General features: G+C 38.2%; 1 protein-coding gene across 2 annotated transcripts; it reads left to right on the forward strand.

Annotated features, from left to right (window-relative positions):
- The first annotated feature begins 9,373 nt into the window (after window positions 1–9,373).
- Window positions 9,374–16,886, forward strand: LOC110740312. Of its 2 annotated transcripts, none has more exons than XM_021920801.1 (4): window positions 9,374–10,952; window positions 13,507–15,508; window positions 15,752–15,838; window positions 16,477–16,610. In XM_021920801.1, the coding sequence occupies exons 2-3, from the start codon at window positions 13,539–13,541 to the stop codon at window positions 15,825–15,827; spliced, it is 2,046 nt and encodes a 681-aa protein (XP_021776493.1). In that variant the 5' UTR covers window positions 9,374–10,952; window positions 13,507–13,538; the 3' UTR covers window positions 15,828–15,838; window positions 16,477–16,610. The 2 variants fall into 2 exon arrangements, with proteins under 2 accessions (XP_021776493.1, XP_021776491.1); XM_021920799.1 differs by having other exon boundaries at window positions 9,378–10,952; window positions 15,763–15,838; window positions 16,477–16,886.
- The last annotated feature ends 1,351 nt before the right edge of the window (window positions 16,887–18,237 follow it).

The raw sequence follows: 18,237 nt of genomic DNA on the forward strand, positions 1-18,237 counted from the left end.
TGGGCGACTGTCGTCCAGAGGGATATCAATGTGTTCGCCAACAGGATGGGGACGGAGATCATCCGACCGTTCCCCAGTCAGTGATTGCTATTGCTTTTCTTTTTTGACCGCCACCAGCTGATCAGTCTTTCTTTTCTTTCCGGCTAGTGGGGCCGACTGTTCTTCCTCGACATTATCGAGGTCGATCGTTTGCTTGCCCCGGCCGGATGCTACGGCAGCGGGCTTAACGTCCGAGAGATAACATTCTTGAGCCGTCTTTTGGTCCCCATTGAGGGAACCGACTGTTCCATCATCCTTCTCATACTTGAGTAGCATGAGAGCAGGGATGATGACGGCCTTGCACTCATTAAGAGTGGGTCGGCCGAAGATGATGTTGTAAGGTGTGAGCTCTTCAACTACAAGGAAACGGATGGTCATGTGCCGACCGTCTCCTCTGCTTCCCAGTCGGACTGGTAAGTCAATGCGTCCGACTGGGTGCACAAGTCCTCCCCCAAACCCCAAGGGTGTGGGAGACCTCCATCATGCTGTCCGGCTTGTACTTGAGATTGGACAAGCATTTGATGCTGATGAGGTCAGAGGAGCTTCCTGTGTCAATCAAGATTCGACCAACCAGCTGGTTGGCCACCTTGCATTCAATGACCACAGGGTCATCATGCGGCCGGCGGACTTTACCTCTGTCCTGCTCGGTGATGACGACTTTAGGGAAGGCGGATGTTCCTGCCGCCTCTCCTTCATCAACAGAGTTGACCATCTTCCTCAGATGGTCCTTGGTGCCCCGAATGGTCGGGCCACCACCAGCAAAACCGCCTGCTATGGTGTACACCGGATCTTCATCAGTTTCGGCACTCACAGCAGGCTGGGGAGTCTTTTTCTTGGACTGCCCTGGGTTTGCCTTTGAAGTCACTTTGGACTTCACATAGGACTTAAGCTGTCCTTTGTCGGCCAGACAGTCGAGCTCCCGCTTGAGACTGAAGCAGTCATTCGTGTCATGGACAACATCCTCATGGAAATGGCAATGCTTGTTCTTGTTCCGATTTTCAGCGGAACCTTTCATAGGAGTCGGCTTCTCAAGAGTCAGCCGATCCTTAATTTCCAAGAGAATGGAGCAGCAGTCCTTGTGGAATTCGTACCTTGGGACGTACGGTTTCCACTCTTTTTTCTTCTTCTGGGCCGGTTGATCAGAGTTATCAATAGCCCAAACTTGTTTTTTTCTTTTTGCTCTCTTCTGGTTTAGGAGCCGGCTGAGCAGGCCGACTCTCTTTCTGTCGGTCGGGCTTTTTATGGTCTGACTGCTTATTTGAGGAGCAGAGTTTGGTCGCCTGTATATAGGCTTCCGCCTCCCGCAAGGCTTCTTGCAGAGTAAAGATTTGTTTGCGTACGAGTTCGTACTTAAAAGTAGACCCGTCCTTCAGACCCTTAAAGAAGTCTCTGAAAGCGACCTCATCAGACAGCCCATGAATCTGGATTCGTACCAGATTGAATCGTCTGACATAGGAACGCAAGCCTTCTCTATCTCCCTGCTGTACATTGCCCAAGTCAAGGATTGTCTTTTTGGCAGGGATGTTCATAGAGAAGTTTGAGGCAAACAAGAACGCAAGCGTCTTGAAGCTGTTTATGAAACCAGCCGACAGATTGCCAAACCACTGTTGGGATATGCCCTTCAGGGTGGCTGGAAAGCAACGACACCATGCGGCATCATCAAACCCCTGTAGATACATGAGGTGGGTGTATGCTAGCAGGTGGTCTTCTGGGTTGGAGGTCCCGTCATAGGCTCCAACCAGAATATTTTTTACTTTAGCCGGCTGTACGGCTTCAGTTATTTCCCTGGAGAAAGCAGAGGGTTGATCTCCAAGTTGTTGCAGCCTAAGCTGCCAGTCCGTCGGTTGATAGCCGTATGCCGCCTGTCCTCCAAAGAGGGCAGGCTGCATGTAAGGTAAAACCGGCGCCTGGTACAATGGTTGTGCCATGTACTGGGCCGACTGGATCATATGAGGACCAGACTGAACCCGTGGGCTGCTCGCTGGGGTCTCATGTACAGACTGGGAAATCTCGCAGAGGTATTCCGAAAGCTATCATGATAAGTCGACGTTGAGGCCGACTCCGATAGCTGGGTCTTCTTCTGCTTAATGTATTGCCGAGCATCAGAGAATGTTTTCTTGCTACCATCCGGCTGTATGTGTCGGATGGCTTTTCTTGTGCTAGTTTCTAGGAAACGGAGCCTGGTAAGGTCAAATTGGGGCCGAGTCTTCTCAGGGTGAGGAGTCGGCTGTCAGTCCCTGACCGACTTCTGCTTGCCAACTGAGGCTGGCTTCTTGGCCGACTGCTCCTTTCTAGGAGTAGGCGACTTCTTGGAGGCGAGTTGTTTAATTTCACCCCTGAGACTGCTCAGGAGTCTCATGAGTTCATCTCGAGTGATGGGAGTTGATCCTGCCGCCTGGGAAGGATCGCCCGGCCGCCCCGAGATCTTCTTAGGCTAACCAACAGTTTTGCTTGGTCGTGCCTGATCAGCGAGACGCTCCCGCTTTTCCTTACTACGGATGCGTCTAGAGATGAGAGATCCGTTTGGGTCCACATAGGTTTCGACATCAGCGTCGTCACCCGAGTCATGGTCCATCTGGACCAGTATGTCTTCTGGAGGCCGATCGGCCTCTGAATTTGGTACAGGGACTTGTGAAGACATTTCAGAGGTACTCTCCCCACAGACGGCGCCAAATGTTTCAGGGGTTTTTGTCCCTTGGGAGAGTTACAACACTGAGACTGGATTCAGCAAAGGACGCCTGTACCTGCAAAGCAAACGGACCGCCGGATGGTCGGTGGTCTGCCTCCGAAGATTAAGTTAGTAAGCGTCCGGTAATAAAACGTGCGTAAGTAAAGTTATCTGCTCGGATTTCAAGCTTAGGTAAAGTGCTGTCTGTTCTTTGAAAATGACAGCTCTGTAGTAAGTGACGTATTGTCTCGTATTACGTGTATATTCCTATCTTGTCATAAATGCGAGAATGTCCCTATTTATAGGGTCCTTTTGGATAGTGTGCCCTCCCTAGGATCTGGTGACCTAGGGATTAGGTCACGCCGCAAAACGGCGCCTCAAGGTTTGGGCCCTTGAAGGCCGCCATTCCAGAGGCAATGCCTGAGTGACACGTGTCACTGAGCCCAAAAGGCCTTTGGGCAACTTTTAGGATGACACGCGTCGCCTTCCGATTGGTCCATGCTGGATCATCACTCTGTTTAGGGCAGAGGAATTTCTGCCCTCCACGTGTCATCATCTCATAGGTCCAAATGGCACCTTTACTGAGGACACGTGGCATTTTCTAATTGGGCCACCTGGCCGGGTAAAAATACCCAAATCACAATACTTGATGGTAGGGCATCAGTCCGGTCAATTATTGCACAAATAAAGGATCTTGGAATCATTTTATTCAATAGGGATCAATTAAAATTGAATAAATGCTTTAAAGTTGCCAATGTAATTCGCTTATGGCACTTTAAATTTTTATTAAACATAATTGAATTTTGCGTTTACTTACAAGTAACATGTCGTTCTAATTTTATTATTATATATAATCTCCTCTATTGAAAATAAAGTTGAGAAACGTTCTCAAAAGGTTAAAAGATAATCCATAAACCTATATTCCAATTTTGTTAAGATGGTTCTAAAAGGCAAGTTTTAGAAATCCATGTCACATGTCTAGAATGGTTTTATTCAAAATGTTTGAGTAAAATGCCAACACATCTTCATTTTGAAAAGTGTTTCAAGGGATATAATGAGATGGGAGGTATAAAACCTCTAACAGACAAGTGTAAAAGTCCAATAAAATCTCATATCTTCAATATGATTGAATATAAGAAAGTGATTGGAAATTTCTATGATCAAAAGTTGATCAAATGACGCTATTCTTCATCCATTTTATGTAAGAGTTAAATAGTTGATTAAACTCTAATATGAATGATGATTGAATAGACTTAGCAAAATCATGAAAAGTGCTTAAAGTACTTACGCAAAGCATCATTTTGAACCTAAGAGAAGTGTTCTAAATGGGTCGTATGGGAAAGGTTTAGGAATATATGAGGATTGCATTAAGAAGTTATAGGCCAAGAAATGCAAACAAGTTGCTACTTCTCAAACCTAGAACTACTTACATGCTAAAAGTTGTTATGAATAACAAATGTTTCAAATTAAATGGACCAATTCCAATTGATTAGAAACTACCTCATATAATTGGAAGGTAAAAGAATGGAAATGTTCCAATTTAAGAAGTATATTATAGAAATTGATTTAGCACATTGATACTTCTTGGACATATGATGTCTTGTTTAGTTCTCTCATTGAGAATGAGGTTGAACTAAATGAAGAAATATGGCTAAAGGAGAAATAAATCTACAAGTTTAGAAGCAAATGTTTCTACTTCACAAGTAGAGTCTACGAGTCTGGAAGCAAAAGTTGCAACTTTACAAGTAGAGCCTATATTTCACCTTACCTTGTTATTGGCTAGAATTAAATAAATGTTATCCTCTCTTGCCATTATCAAAACACCATTCAATGTTTGTAATGACTATGCATCGAAGATTCAAAAACGTGGAATAAATGTCATTCTATGCTTCAGAGTTATAATGTGTTTTGATATTGCTAAATAGGTTCAAAGTTCTATATGATAGAAATAATTAAACCATTTCTATATATATAAATTGTCTCTAAAATGTCAAAAATTCGAATGAAAATGAACATTGCATGCGGAAGATCCAAAGGGATGGACTTTCAATATCATTGGATTATGAATCCATTGATATATGTAAATATCATTCTAATTTGAAATTATTGACAAAGTCACCATTTAGAGAAATGATGATGAGAACTCAAGGTCGAATACATATCGATGTAAGAAAACCAAAGGTTCGAAGGCTAGAGACGAACAATGAAACTTCATTTGTGATACAATCACTACTTGTGCTTAGTTGAAGCATAAGAGTGAAAATTTTAAAAAAGTTCAAAATGAAGTATGAAGTTCAGTATCAACTTGACAAGATAATAATTACATTACAATATGATTGTAATTGTGAAAATTTAAGTCAAGACATATACTTGGCAACACATCCAAAGTATTGTGATATGATCGTAATAATGAGAATTTAAGCCAAGACCTTGATGAACATCCAAGAGTTGTGAAATCGTTTTACAACAAACTCCGAAAGAAAACCTTGTGAAGTGTTTATGAAGGGAGCTATCAATATATATAATATATATTTTGATAATGGATGAAAATTACCTATCTTCCAACCATTGTTCAAGGGATATACTTTTAAGATAAGCTACAAAACTAAACAAACTATATATGTCAAATCAAGTGTAGCAAAGACCCCATATATGATATGGATAAGAAGAGTTCTCATAAAGTCTTTCTACAAAGCAAGGAATAAATATTGTATTAAAGCGTTTAATGCACGATCAATTCCTACACAGAGCACGGGGTACTACTACACAAATCATACTTAGCACAAAATGTTTGTTGCTCAAGTAGGTGCCCTTATGGAAATTGTTCCAAAAGGTCAAGTGGGAGTAGTGTAAATCTTGACAGAGTTCGAGAAAAGCAACAAACAAACATGGTTCAAACCATGGTTGGTTCACCCTATGCTGAAAAGTGCCTCCTCAAAAAGGCAAGTGGGAGTATAAGAATCTTGAAAAGTTCGAGAGCCTTGAAAGAGTTTAAGAAAAATGATTTCGAAATTCTTGAACAAATTTGAGAAGTAATCGAATAAAAGCAACAATATGAGCATGATTCACCTCATGTTACAAGTGACAACGCATGGTCTCATTAAGTGTAATGGGAATAATAACCATGTGTCGAAGGTAGTACATTCCAAGTGCACATCCTCAATTGTCGTTTCTTAGTGAAAACTAAACAAAGTTATTGTATGAGTTTCAATTGTTGCATAAAAACCCACAATGATGACTAGCATATGTAAAACTTAGCCAAAGAAATATGATTTCATATTGACTAAGAGTTCTAAAATATTTATTTTGGAACATGATGATTATGCAAGTAACAAAGATGATTTGACAAGTTATAACTCCAAGTGGTTTAAAAACCAGGAAATCTGAAATAGATTCTAAATCTCTAAGCAAGTGTATGACACTTGAATAATTTGCCTAATTGGGTGAGACCCATTATAAGAAAAACAGACAAGAAAGAAAAATGTTTTCTAAGTAAGCAAAGACTATTTAAAGGATTCAACTAATTCATAGTATGACTATGACTATGACGAAAACTTTACATTAGTCATGTTGCAAAGATCTATTAAAGATATTTTAGTGATTACTACCTTATAAGATTTGGTAGATGGATTTCAAAACACTTTCTTGAAATTGTTCATGAAAGAAGATTTGTATACGATACAATCATAATGGTTTTGAAAACAAATAATCATAGGGATGCATAAAAGCATTAATGGATTGAAGTTAGCATCTGGGAGTTAATATTCTTAATTTTGTGAGTTAATCAAATCGTTTGATGTTCTCGTAAAATGAAGAAAAGGTCTTGTGTGTACAAGATGTTTAGTGGGAGCTATGAGGTCTTCTTGGTCTAGTATAAAGAGCAAATTATTCATTGCATGAAGAGTCAAGTGGTGGGTAATGCATTTTGTATGAAAAACCTTGAAGAAGAAGATGAGTACATTTTGGATTCAAGATCTATAGAGATAGGTCTCGAAGGATGTTTGAGTTTGGTTATGAAGCTTATATTGATAAGATTCTCATAAGGTTCAACATTATATTGAAAGGAGTTTCAATCCCATGTAATATGGCACGTTGCTTAATGATTCAATGCTTTGAGAAAGGTTGATGAAATTAAGGTTTTGAGTGATGATCCTTATGCAATTCGCAAAGGATGCATCGTGCATGCCATGGACTATACTCGTCTATTTGATTTACGTGTTTTTAGAACAAGTGATAATAGGTTTCAATCGAAATCCAATGTGATGTTGGAATACAAATTAGAAATTCCAAAATTCCTAGTAAAGGGATTAAAGAAGATTCTTAGTGTATAGAGATGAATATTATTAAAATTTAGAAATTGTAAAATTCATGTTTATGAGAATGTCTCATGAACTTTACTTAGTAAACCCCTTCCATTTCCAAAGCATGAGATACATGCTAATGAAACTGGATTGAGGCAAATGATGTAATTAGAAGTTATATTTGTTTTTGGAGAAAAACAAGTTACATATGTAATACATTCATTTGCAAAATTATGTTTATCAATTGAAACAATGTTTCAATCTTATTTAATCGTGGTTTCAAGATTAAATAAAATGTCCAAAATAATTACGAATTGATGGGCTCATCAGGTTGATGACCTGGTGAATGGAACCCCACAAGTGAACTAAATTCATATATTATTTAAGTTCCTAGTTTGAAATCATTAAAGTGGACATAAATGATTTCAATTAATGGACTAGCATGTAAGATTGATTGGATAGCGCAGTTTCATGGGCTATAGGAGCGTAGTGAAGCTCGGTCAATCACATGGATATGCATGAATGATGCATGATCGAACTATAGACCTACTTTGAAGTTCAAGTATAGAGCTTCCGGATTTATTAGTGGATTCCTTTGACATGAGTGGAACACTGATTCCATTCAATGGCTGATTTGACTGTGGTACATTCAAACGTCTGCCCGTAACTGGAGATTATAAAGGATGTTTCCCGGTTACTTCAAAAGTTGAGTGGGAGCTTTGGTTGCCATAAGATTGGATTGAGTCTACCTATTTAATTAGGAATGTATCTTGGCCCCTTGAAGAGGGAGAATTCAGAAAAATGCATGGCCGTGCTCAAATGCATTACATAGTAATCATTTGTTCTGTGAATCTCACTCAGTTTTTCAAGAAAAGATTTGTAGACTAATATGATCACGACATGAGATGCAATCATATTATCAAATCGGCACAAATTGACTTAAGGAATTTGAATATTGCGCACTTGTCTCAGACAAGTGGGAGATTGAAGGAGTTGTGTCTTCGATAAGTGCAATTACTAGATATATCAAGGATCACTATTATGGAGATAATAAGTTCGTTCTCTTGAGGCATCATCTGTTGCTAGACTATGAGAGATGATCTTTAGGCTAGTCAAATGGTCCAAAGCCCGCTAGAATGGATCCTATGAGGTCACACACAAGGGTATTGGGTTAAGCAAGTTAGAGGCCCGTTAATGGGCCTCATGAGCAATTAATTAATCATGAAATGGATTGGGCTAGCATAGTTAGATTAGAATTAGGTTTTAGGCTTTTGACATGGGCTCTTATTTAGAGATGAGATCTATAAATAAGATCCATGCCTAGGGTTGCAAGTAAGGAGTCATAATTCACACACAGTGTATTTTGACATCAAGGCAACCAATCCCAAAGACCCTAATTCCTCTCTCTAACTCACGGCTTTCTCTCTCCTCCCCTCGTCCGTATGGCCGGCCACCTTGGTGGCGCGTGTGGTGGTTCGTGGTGGTTCATGGTGGTTCGTTGCTCGCACTTCTCCATAGAAGGTCAATTGAAGGGTTCAATTGCAACTAATTAGCATTAGTAGAGGTCTTAAGCTGTGCCCGTGGACCAAGTAGAGGAATCGCGCTTGAGGTTCTTTATCTCCCAATGTTCTTGCTCGATCGCACGTGGAATCACGCTTCAAAGGTATGATTATATGTTCTTTATGTGTTATGCATTAGATCTTGGGATTAGGTACTGTATGAATATGATTCATGTTTTTCCGCCGCGTAGTACCTATAATTCCCTACAATCCTCCCCAATCTAAAACCCTTAACACCCTTCTCAAGTCTGTGCACCGAAGATTGAAACCCTCCCTATTACCAGAAAACCCATTAAAACCCTCTAAAACCTCAAAATTCTCGGTCACATTACATTCATTCCCCTTAAAAACATTCGAATCTCTATGAAATTGTCCAACAACATTGGAATTTCCAACACTTAACTTTTGAAAATCTGTTGCTAAACCCAGTTCATAAAATAATTGATCAAAAGGGTTTACTGATGAAGAAGATGATCTTCCCTCAAAAAAAAAATGAAGAAGATGATCTACAAAAAGGGTTAACTGTGCATTAGATAAAGTTTCATATTCATAGGAAAATTATTGTTTTTATTATTATTATTATTATCATTATTATTATTATTATTATTATTATTATTATTATTATTATTTACACTTATCCTCACAAACTTTAACTAATGGATGTTATCTAATTATCTAATAGTGTATAATACTTGAATTTAGAACAATATACAATTTGAAAGATTGCTACGTAATTATAGGCAACCAACACCAAAACAAACTTTATCTAATGCAATTTGTTATGCAATTTGATACAACCGTATTTATAGTTTATAGTATGCATCTATTATCTTATCTAATACAATATTTATAATTTGATGCAACTTGTAGTTTTTTTTTTTTTTTTTTTTTAAAAAAAAAAAGGAAATTTTCGCATTTGCTAACAGCGAAAAGACCCTGCTTCACATTTACTACCGCTTTAATTTTTTATTTTATATTACTACCACCCAAATCCCAAAATTTTAGATATCACTACCATTTGCCTAATGCCGTTACTATTCCCGTTAGTGGAGCCCAACCACCGTCCAACCACCTCGCCGCCACCGCTCCATCTTCAACCACCCTCATTGTCACCATCCAACCTCCATTTCCCATCAACACCGGCGCCCAAAGAAGCCCACAGCAGCCGCGACCTCCACCAGCAGCCCACCTCCTTCCCAAACGCCACCATCATCTCTTCACCTTCACACAATCACCAACAATGCACCCATCCTTCCACCACGCGAACAGCCGCAATCACCTCGCCACCAATTCCCCCAACCGGGAACGACTCCGGTCCACTTCCCCCTGAATCGATCCCCTCCCCTTCTCCCACCCAAAAACCGCTACCAATAACCTAAACCCACTCTGCGAAACCACCCAAAACGGGTTTTAGGGTTTCGTTTTCACCCGTTTAGGGTGGTTTCGGGCAGCGTGGAGTTTGAGAAATGGTGGAGGTGGTGGTTTCGGTGGGTGGTGGTCTGGGTTCGTGGGTTTCTGTGGGTGGTGGTCTGGGTTCGTGGGTTTCTGTGGGTTTGTGGGTGGTGGTGGTCTGGGTTTGGGGCTTAGGGTGGTGTCGTGGTGGTGATATGGGGCGTCGCCAGGTTTGGGGGTTACGGTGGTGTCGGTGGTGGTGGTCTAGGGGTTCGGCTGCGTCAGGGGAATGTTTGGGCACCGGCATAGGGAGGGTGTAAGGTGGATGTTTGGTGGTTTCGGTGGTTGGGGATTTTTTTTTTGTTTTTTAAGTTTTTTTTTTAAATAAATTAAATTAATATTTAATGAAATATTGGGCCCGATTTAACTGAACTTTAACGGATTCCGTTAAGTGGTAGTGATTTCTAACAAACTCTGATTTAGGTGGTAGTTAAATAAAATAAAAAACTAAAGCGGTAGTAAATGTGAAGCAGGGTGCTTTCGCTGATAGCAAATGTGAAAATTTCCAAAAAAAAAATGATGACATCATACAACAAAATGGCGGGAAAATTTTTAATGTGGAAGTGACACATAGAACAGGGAGGGGGTTTATGATATCAACAAAGTTCTGTTTTAGTAATAGTTAAATAGAAGATTAGATTTGTACTGTCCTTGTGGTTCATTCGATAAAAAAAAAAACCATTTCTAAATTTTTTCTCAATCGTCTCCAATTGGTAAATTAGTAAAGGTTCATTGTATTTGGTGCTTGATTGTTCATTTTATAATAACTCCCAAACCCTCAACTCCCCAACTCCCTCGCTTTTTTATCACTTACCGCTCAATGCCCGCTGCCACTGCTGTCGTACCACCGCTGCCGTTGCCATTGCCGCTGCCTCTCCTCGGGTTTTCGCCGATTTGCTTCATCTCTATCTCGCAATCCACTTTTATTCAGAGGTAATTTTTTTTTTCATCAATTTGGCATTGGAATTTCTCGTTTTAAATTCGTGTTGAATTTACTTCATTCGGAATTTTGAATTTACCTGTATTTTTCAAAATTTGGGAAGAAATTGTTAGAATTTTAATTTGCTTGTCAAAAGTTGACAAGAAATTCCTCCTTATATCGTTTGTTTCATTGATGTTGGTTAATTAAATTAATTGATTGATGAATTCAGTTATTTTCCATTGGAATTTTCGACTTTTTTGCCTTTACATGAGCTTAGCAATGTTCAGAATGTATAATATAAGGAGGAATTTCTTGTTTGTGTTTGATTGGATTTAAACCACTTTTTCGCATTTCAATTACGAAGGCTGATTGTTTGTGTTTGACCCTTCATATTGCCTATAGCAACCGCCTTTTAGAGACATTGGGGTGTCTTTGATGTTGATATGGATGCATATCTAGATTATTAGGTTGAGAAGATGTTGTGAGTTGTAAATAAAGAATTTTCTCTTCATTAGGATAGATGTTACAATTTTAATTATGAACATGTTGTCTTACAACTTATGAACAAGTGTAGTAGTAGATTAAGATTAAAAAAGAACAAAAAAAAAAGGGAAGAGACAGGTAGGTGAGATGAAAGGCAGAAGCATGCTAGAGTGTTTGCTCTACTTGATTTACATAGCTCACGTAGTATATCGTCCTGATTCTTTAGAAAGAATCATTCGGCTGTTTGTCAAAGGATTGCTGAAGAATGCAGTTACTAGAGGTTAGTGAAATCTGTTTTGTTAGTTTGCTGGTAAATTTCTTTGAATTGAAATTAAGGACATGTAGGCATGATCCGGAACATCAGCCCATTAGGTGATGTAACTTTGTAAGGGAAATTGTTTATGCATTTAACATTTGATCTTTGGGTTGTGTGTCTAGAGAGGTGAGACTGAATTATCAGAAACTAATTTACCAACCATGAGGCTTCTGGATGCTATCTTGCTTCATCTTGGCGCTCCTTTGTCGAGTTCATTCTAGGATTGTCTTTTGATGCAATTTAGGATATGATATGGTTGGTCACTAGGCTTGCCATTTTCTTTTGTCAATCAGTTTAAGTCTCACCTAGCCTTCATTGTTCTTTTATGTTTGAATTGTCTCCATCCAAGGGTACTACAAAGCTTTTCAATTAAGGGATCTAAATGTTGAAGTTAAGCCAAGGTGGAGAATACGTATGGGTCCTCTCGCTTTATGCTTTGAGTTGTAAGCCTTTTTTTTTCTTCTTACAACGCTTGATTATCCTCATCTAACATTGTGATATAAAGGCACATCTAGGTTTCATGTCAACACGAGGTTGCTAGCTTCAACCAAATAATAAATTTTAATTTCTTCCCTTATTTCTTCCGGTGTTAGCAATGATTGATTAGGCTTGAGCATAATGCACATTTGCTTGCTTCAAATTAAAACTATTTATGTATGGCAATCATTTTAAAAGAGTATATTAAAAGCAAGGACACTTTAGGTGTTTAAGGTGGACACTTTTATAGTGTTGGCTTATAGAATAGAGAAGTCGAGCCTTAAATTTTCCAATGGAAATCAGATACTTTAAAATGCAAGGGGGGTTATAATGGTCTCAACACTTCCAAGGATGAAAATGCACCCATGCAAAAGCCTTTTCGCACAATTTAAACTCCTGGAGGATTAGTTGAACATTTATTAATTTTTCTTTGGTTCTAAGGACTTCCATATGTATTTAAGGTGCTTGTGGTAGTGTATTTTTTATTACTCATTATATCTTTTCCTTAAAATGGCGTAAGTCCTGATCTAGTACCACAGGAAAAAAGTATAAATTAGTTAAGCTAATCATGAATATATTCAAATACTTGCTAGCTGAGACTAAATTTGCTATCCTCGAATAGTCTAAAGCAAAAACTGTGTTGGGATCTTGACTAGTAAGTTTAATCTATACTGGGACTAAATGCTTAAGGTGATTGGTGCATGCTGTGCATTTAAACATCTTGAACTATACACCAACTCCAATTAACAAATGTTATCACTTAGAAGAGAAACCTTTTAAATTCTACTAACAATACAGTAGCTGTGAGGTTTTTGAGAGGTTTTTTTGGTTTTGTTTATTTCCCACAAAATGGGAAACTAGTATCAAGATAATTGGTATGTTGACAGGCCTGAATTGTAGTTTTTTCATCTTCGGCTGGAGTATGATAGCTGTTGAAATATTTGCTTTGAGCAACCTAGCTAATGGATTAATTTTGGAATCAGAAAATGTTTACTTGAGCAACCTAGCAAATGGATTAATTAATAAAGTGAGCTTGTATTGATGCTTCTGCTGTCACCTTGTAGAATGTTGTGGACAATGTGATGCTTTTATTCACCCTTTTTAGGCGAGTCATTTCTTCCATGTTTATTTTTCTATCAAAACTGAATAAGAAAACCTTCTGTATTTAACAGCTTTTAGTTTGATTATTTAGCTGTGTTGCTATTCAGTCAAGTTAAACCTTTATTAGTCCAATACTGGTTCTCATTTGTGATTCTGAACTAAATTTCTATTTACCTTGTGATATTTAGGGATTGATGTGACTGTGTAAGGCAAACAACAAATGACTGCTCCAACAAGTGTGCTCTGTGGTCAGGGGTCAAGAGAACAGCACCATTTTTCTTTGAAACTGCAGAGCCAGAAAACATCTTGTTTAAAATGCCACAGACGTGGTGATTTGTTGGTTTGTAGTAATTGGGACTGCCCAGTAGTTGTTCATGAGAGTTGTATGCCCTCTGTTGCTCGCTTTGATGACTCAGGGGGCTTTTATTGCCCATATTGTTTATATAAGCAATCCCTTGTTGAATGTCATCAAGCCAAGGAAAAAGTGCTATTGGCCAATAAGGCTCTTATCAATTTTCTAGATACAAGGACTAGGATTGATGCTGGGCCTACAGAACATTTTAGAAGTTTGAAGAGGAAAAAACCAGATGCACCATCGGTTTTTAAGAAAAAGGATGGTGCTACGGTACAATGTAAAGAAGTTCATCAGCCTATGCAGTTAAAAGGTGGTCATCAAGATAATTGTCCGTTTCTTGAGACACTTTCTGGTAATCAACAGGAATCAAGGCCAACAAGATATAACTGTATGAGAAGGGGGTCCCCTGCCAAAAATGATGAAAAATCAGACAGCAAAAGTAATGATATTGGAGACTGTGGAATTGCAGACAAATCACAAGTAAAACCATCAAAAAGTTCTGTCCTTCCTACAAGGGAGGATGTTATGTTAGTGACACCAAATTCAACCAATAAGCATGGAGAAACTGCAAAGACAGTGTCAGGGAGTTTTAAAAAAGGGGTAGAAAGGGAGCAGAGGCAGACAGATCCTCAAGAAACTCCTCGGTGCTTGACTAATAATAACACATTGGAGGTAAATGAAGAACCTTGCAAGGGAAACGATTCTGCATTGCAAGATGGCTGTTATGTAAAAACTCAAGTTTTAGACACTTTTGATCGATCTGATGAAACTAGAGAAGTTTTTAGCAGGACACATGAAGAGTGTAGAAACACAACTGGTGTGTATCCTATGAGGAAGGAGAGAAATTCATTTCCGCAGAGGGGATTTGGTGAATCAACCATAAAGTATCTAGAAATTGAACAGACTGTGGAAAGATATCATGATAGAGTGGTGGAAAGGATCCAGACACAGGAAGAGACTAAAGAAACTTCTGTTTGCTGTATGAGGGACAACGATGCTATTATGATAAATGGAAAACCTGATGGGATGTGTGACAATGCATATAAAGATGACGACCCTGTTCTAAGACAAAGGATGGTAAATACAGGGAATGACAGTCAAGATGTTGGAGTAGGGAAAAATCTGTGTCAAAGGACTGATGAAGAGCAAACAATCCTGAAATCACCCAAACCTGCCTGTTATACAAAGAAGGATAATGACACAGTGATACATGAAAAGTCAGGAAATTCAAATAAAAATATTGAAGAAACTTCAAAGCCAGTGGAACAATATAACAATGGACGAGTAGAAAAGGTGCAGACACATGAAGAGTCTCAAAAAGATTGTTATGGAAGTGCAGGGGAAATAAAAGCTCTGCAAGATGCTACAAGGGAAAACAATGCAGCAGTGACACATGAATTAGGAATTTTGGCAAGCAGGCGTACGGAAACTAAAGACTCATTGGAGAAGAATCATGACATAGTGGTTGAGATGGAGCAGACACAGACAAAACGTCGAAGCAACAGGAATAATGACAAAAAAGAGATGGCTGTAGAATCTGATGTCCAAAATTGTAGTTCATCCCACTGTGGAATGACCAATGACGGGAATTCAAGAGTAAATTCAAAAAATAAGTCTCCCCAAATTACAAGAAATGGAAGTTTATCTGTGTCAGCTGAAGAATTTGGCTCTGCAGATGAGTCATCTAATAATGTTTACCTCGAGCGAGGAAGTTATACTGTGCCGAAAAGGAAAATGCAAAAGAACTTGAAAAATGATATACAGCATGGAAAATTGTCTGGAATTTCTAAAAATGAAGGTGAATCAAGACACAAAGTGGAATCCATAAAACAAATGTGAGTTATGTGAGATTACTTGGTCTATTACTTTTAGCTTTTATTAACTCTACCCAAGTTATTTTCGACTCTTTCATTTCAGACTATAGAGTATTAACTTGATTTCAATGCAATACAACTATTTAAAGCATTACATATTGGAGAATAAAGAGGACATTATAATGTGAATGAAGCTCTTACCTATTTGCTAATAAACATTTAGTTTCACCATTAAATCATTGCTATAAACTTAAGGTTTTGCAGTTTATTTGCAGCCAGCGGTCAACTATTTTGCCTGCTGCGAGACGTAGGAAGTTACCATGGACAACAGAAGAAGTAGAAATGTTGAAGGTACGGAACTCTTTAAATTAAGAGCTAATATAGAGGTTATCTGTGGAAAACTAAGAAAGCATTTTAACGCATGTCCTATCTTTTAATCCAACTGAGCTCATCATACGACTTTTAAGTCCTTATTTGAAGGAATTGACTTCTTTTATATTCCTCATCGTTAATAGAATTAGTAACAATAGTTTATCTAACAGAACAATGTAATACATGTCTACCCTCATCTGCAAGCCTGCTTAATATAGGATTTTAACAATCTGGTGCCTTCAGTTTTTGTATCAATTTTTGAAGAAATTGATTTACTTGTATGCAAGCGTTCCACACCAGTAATTAGGAAGTTCACAATATATTCAGAAGGATTTCTTCTTGAGAATATTTGGGCTGATAATAAAAGTGTTGCTAGTTTGCTACAATTGTATGATAGAAGTTTGACTGGACGAAAGTGCTTTGACCACTAGGATTCATCTAGCTTTAGATCCTTCACATATTTTAGCTTCTGGAATTCGGTAGAAGTTGAAGTAAAGGGATGAAAGGTATGAACATGTCGACAGAAGACGTGAATAGATCACAGAATAAAAAGCTGTTATAAAAATATTTAATTATTTACTGTTTTTTTTTTTTTTTTTTTTAATGTATTACTGCAGGAAGGTGTGCAGAAATTTTCATTGGCAACTAATAAGAATATCTCATGGGTAAAAATTTTGGAATTTGGACGACATATCTTTGATGGGACGCGTGTTCCAAGTGATCTTAAAGACAAGTGGAAGAAGATAAAGGGTGAAGGATATGCAAATACTGATGCAAAATGAAATCATAGTAGCACAAATACTTACTATACGGGTCAGACGTTTTGATTCTACGTTGTCACTACTTAATGCTAACTATTTGGTTGTAGAAATTTAGGTTGTCAAGAAAAGAGGTTGGTCTTTTGCCTTTTCATCTGAGTAAGATGGAATAGGATCTGTATATGCTCTCCAGAATACACAAGTCTGTAAAATTTTGAATTTTTGCTAATTGCTCTTCAATGCTCAGGTGTTACAACATGTCTATTCTACACCCAAGTGCATCTAATGTATAAGTTGCATCAATCTTTAGTGAGAATTCACCCTACATTTTTACTCCATCTTTCTCCTTGAGGGTTCTTTCTCTTGATATTAAAAAATGCTCGTAGCAGGAGCAACAACAATGTTAGATGACTTAGATCACTCAAGTGTATCCAATTATCTTTCTAACTTTCTAATTATTGTTATTATACTTCCTTCGTCCCTAAATTACATTCCTACTTCTAGCATTTATTCCTCACATAATAGAGAGAAGTAGAAATGTAATTTAGGGATGGAGGGAGTAGTAGATTATAATGGAATAACAATTGAGCTAAGGGTACATGCATGACTTCCTAGATCTCATAAAGCCTTTTGGACTTTGCACCCGACTTCTTATGTTTGTTTTCGTAGCAGGATTACTATTCTTTGTTTTAGTGCAAGCAACTAGTATAGTACTCGATTTTCCTTTGTTGTCAATGCGAGTTTGGGTTCTCTTCAATGTTTATGATCCGTGCTCTTGGTCCATCTCGACTGTTTAAGTTATTTTGGCTTCTCCATGTCCACAGTATGGATGTGGTTAAGGTATCTTGATTGTTCGGGCTCCGTAGCTATTGGTTTGCTGCAAGACCTTTTCAGTATTTTATTCTCTTCGTTCTTCCTATAACGGTTCTTAAGGTGTTTCTTTTAGGTTGTTTTGTGTTCTTGTATTAGTTTGTGGTTAGGTTGTAATACTGTTTTTCTTTAATAAAATCTTTTTTTAATAAATAAATAAACCTAGTATAGTACTCATGTTACGCAGCATGTTTTACAAATTTATATACTATACAAGTATAACACACAAAGCTCTTTAACAAACTTGTTGAATTGAAGAAGCTGATGTAAACGTTCTTGTCACATAATAGAGTCCAGCTGCGCTAATTGATTGACGTATTTATGTTTAGAGAGCCACAAGGGTGGGAGTGAGAACATACATATGTATGTATGTTCTACATTATGATTGACGTATGTATGTTCTAATGCCTGACCTATCTAAATCAACATAGCTGGGGAGAGATAGTTTTACATCCAACTCATTCATTCATAAAACGTTGATACTGGTCACTGTCCTTGCTAATAATGTTGTTACATTACTGAGAAAGCAAACAAGATTGTATTAAAACATCTAATTTGCAGGGGAAACCCTCAACACAATTTCTTTGGTCTAGTATATGTGATTTGAGCCACGCCTCTGTAAGGAAGGAAGAAGTGTAAGAGGGAATTTTACACTCCCAAAGTACGTGTAGTTGATCGATTTGACTTTGTGGTATAAAGGGTACAAGATGAAAACCTCATCAACTACGCCGAATCTTGCTTGGCATTCAA

This window comes from Chenopodium quinoa, unplaced genomic scaffold (genome assembly GCF_001683475.1).
Source record: "Chenopodium quinoa cultivar QQ74 unplaced genomic scaffold, ASM168347v1, whole genome shotgun sequence".
Taxonomy (NCBI): domain Eukaryota; kingdom Viridiplantae; phylum Streptophyta; class Magnoliopsida; order Caryophyllales; family Amaranthaceae; genus Chenopodium; species Chenopodium quinoa.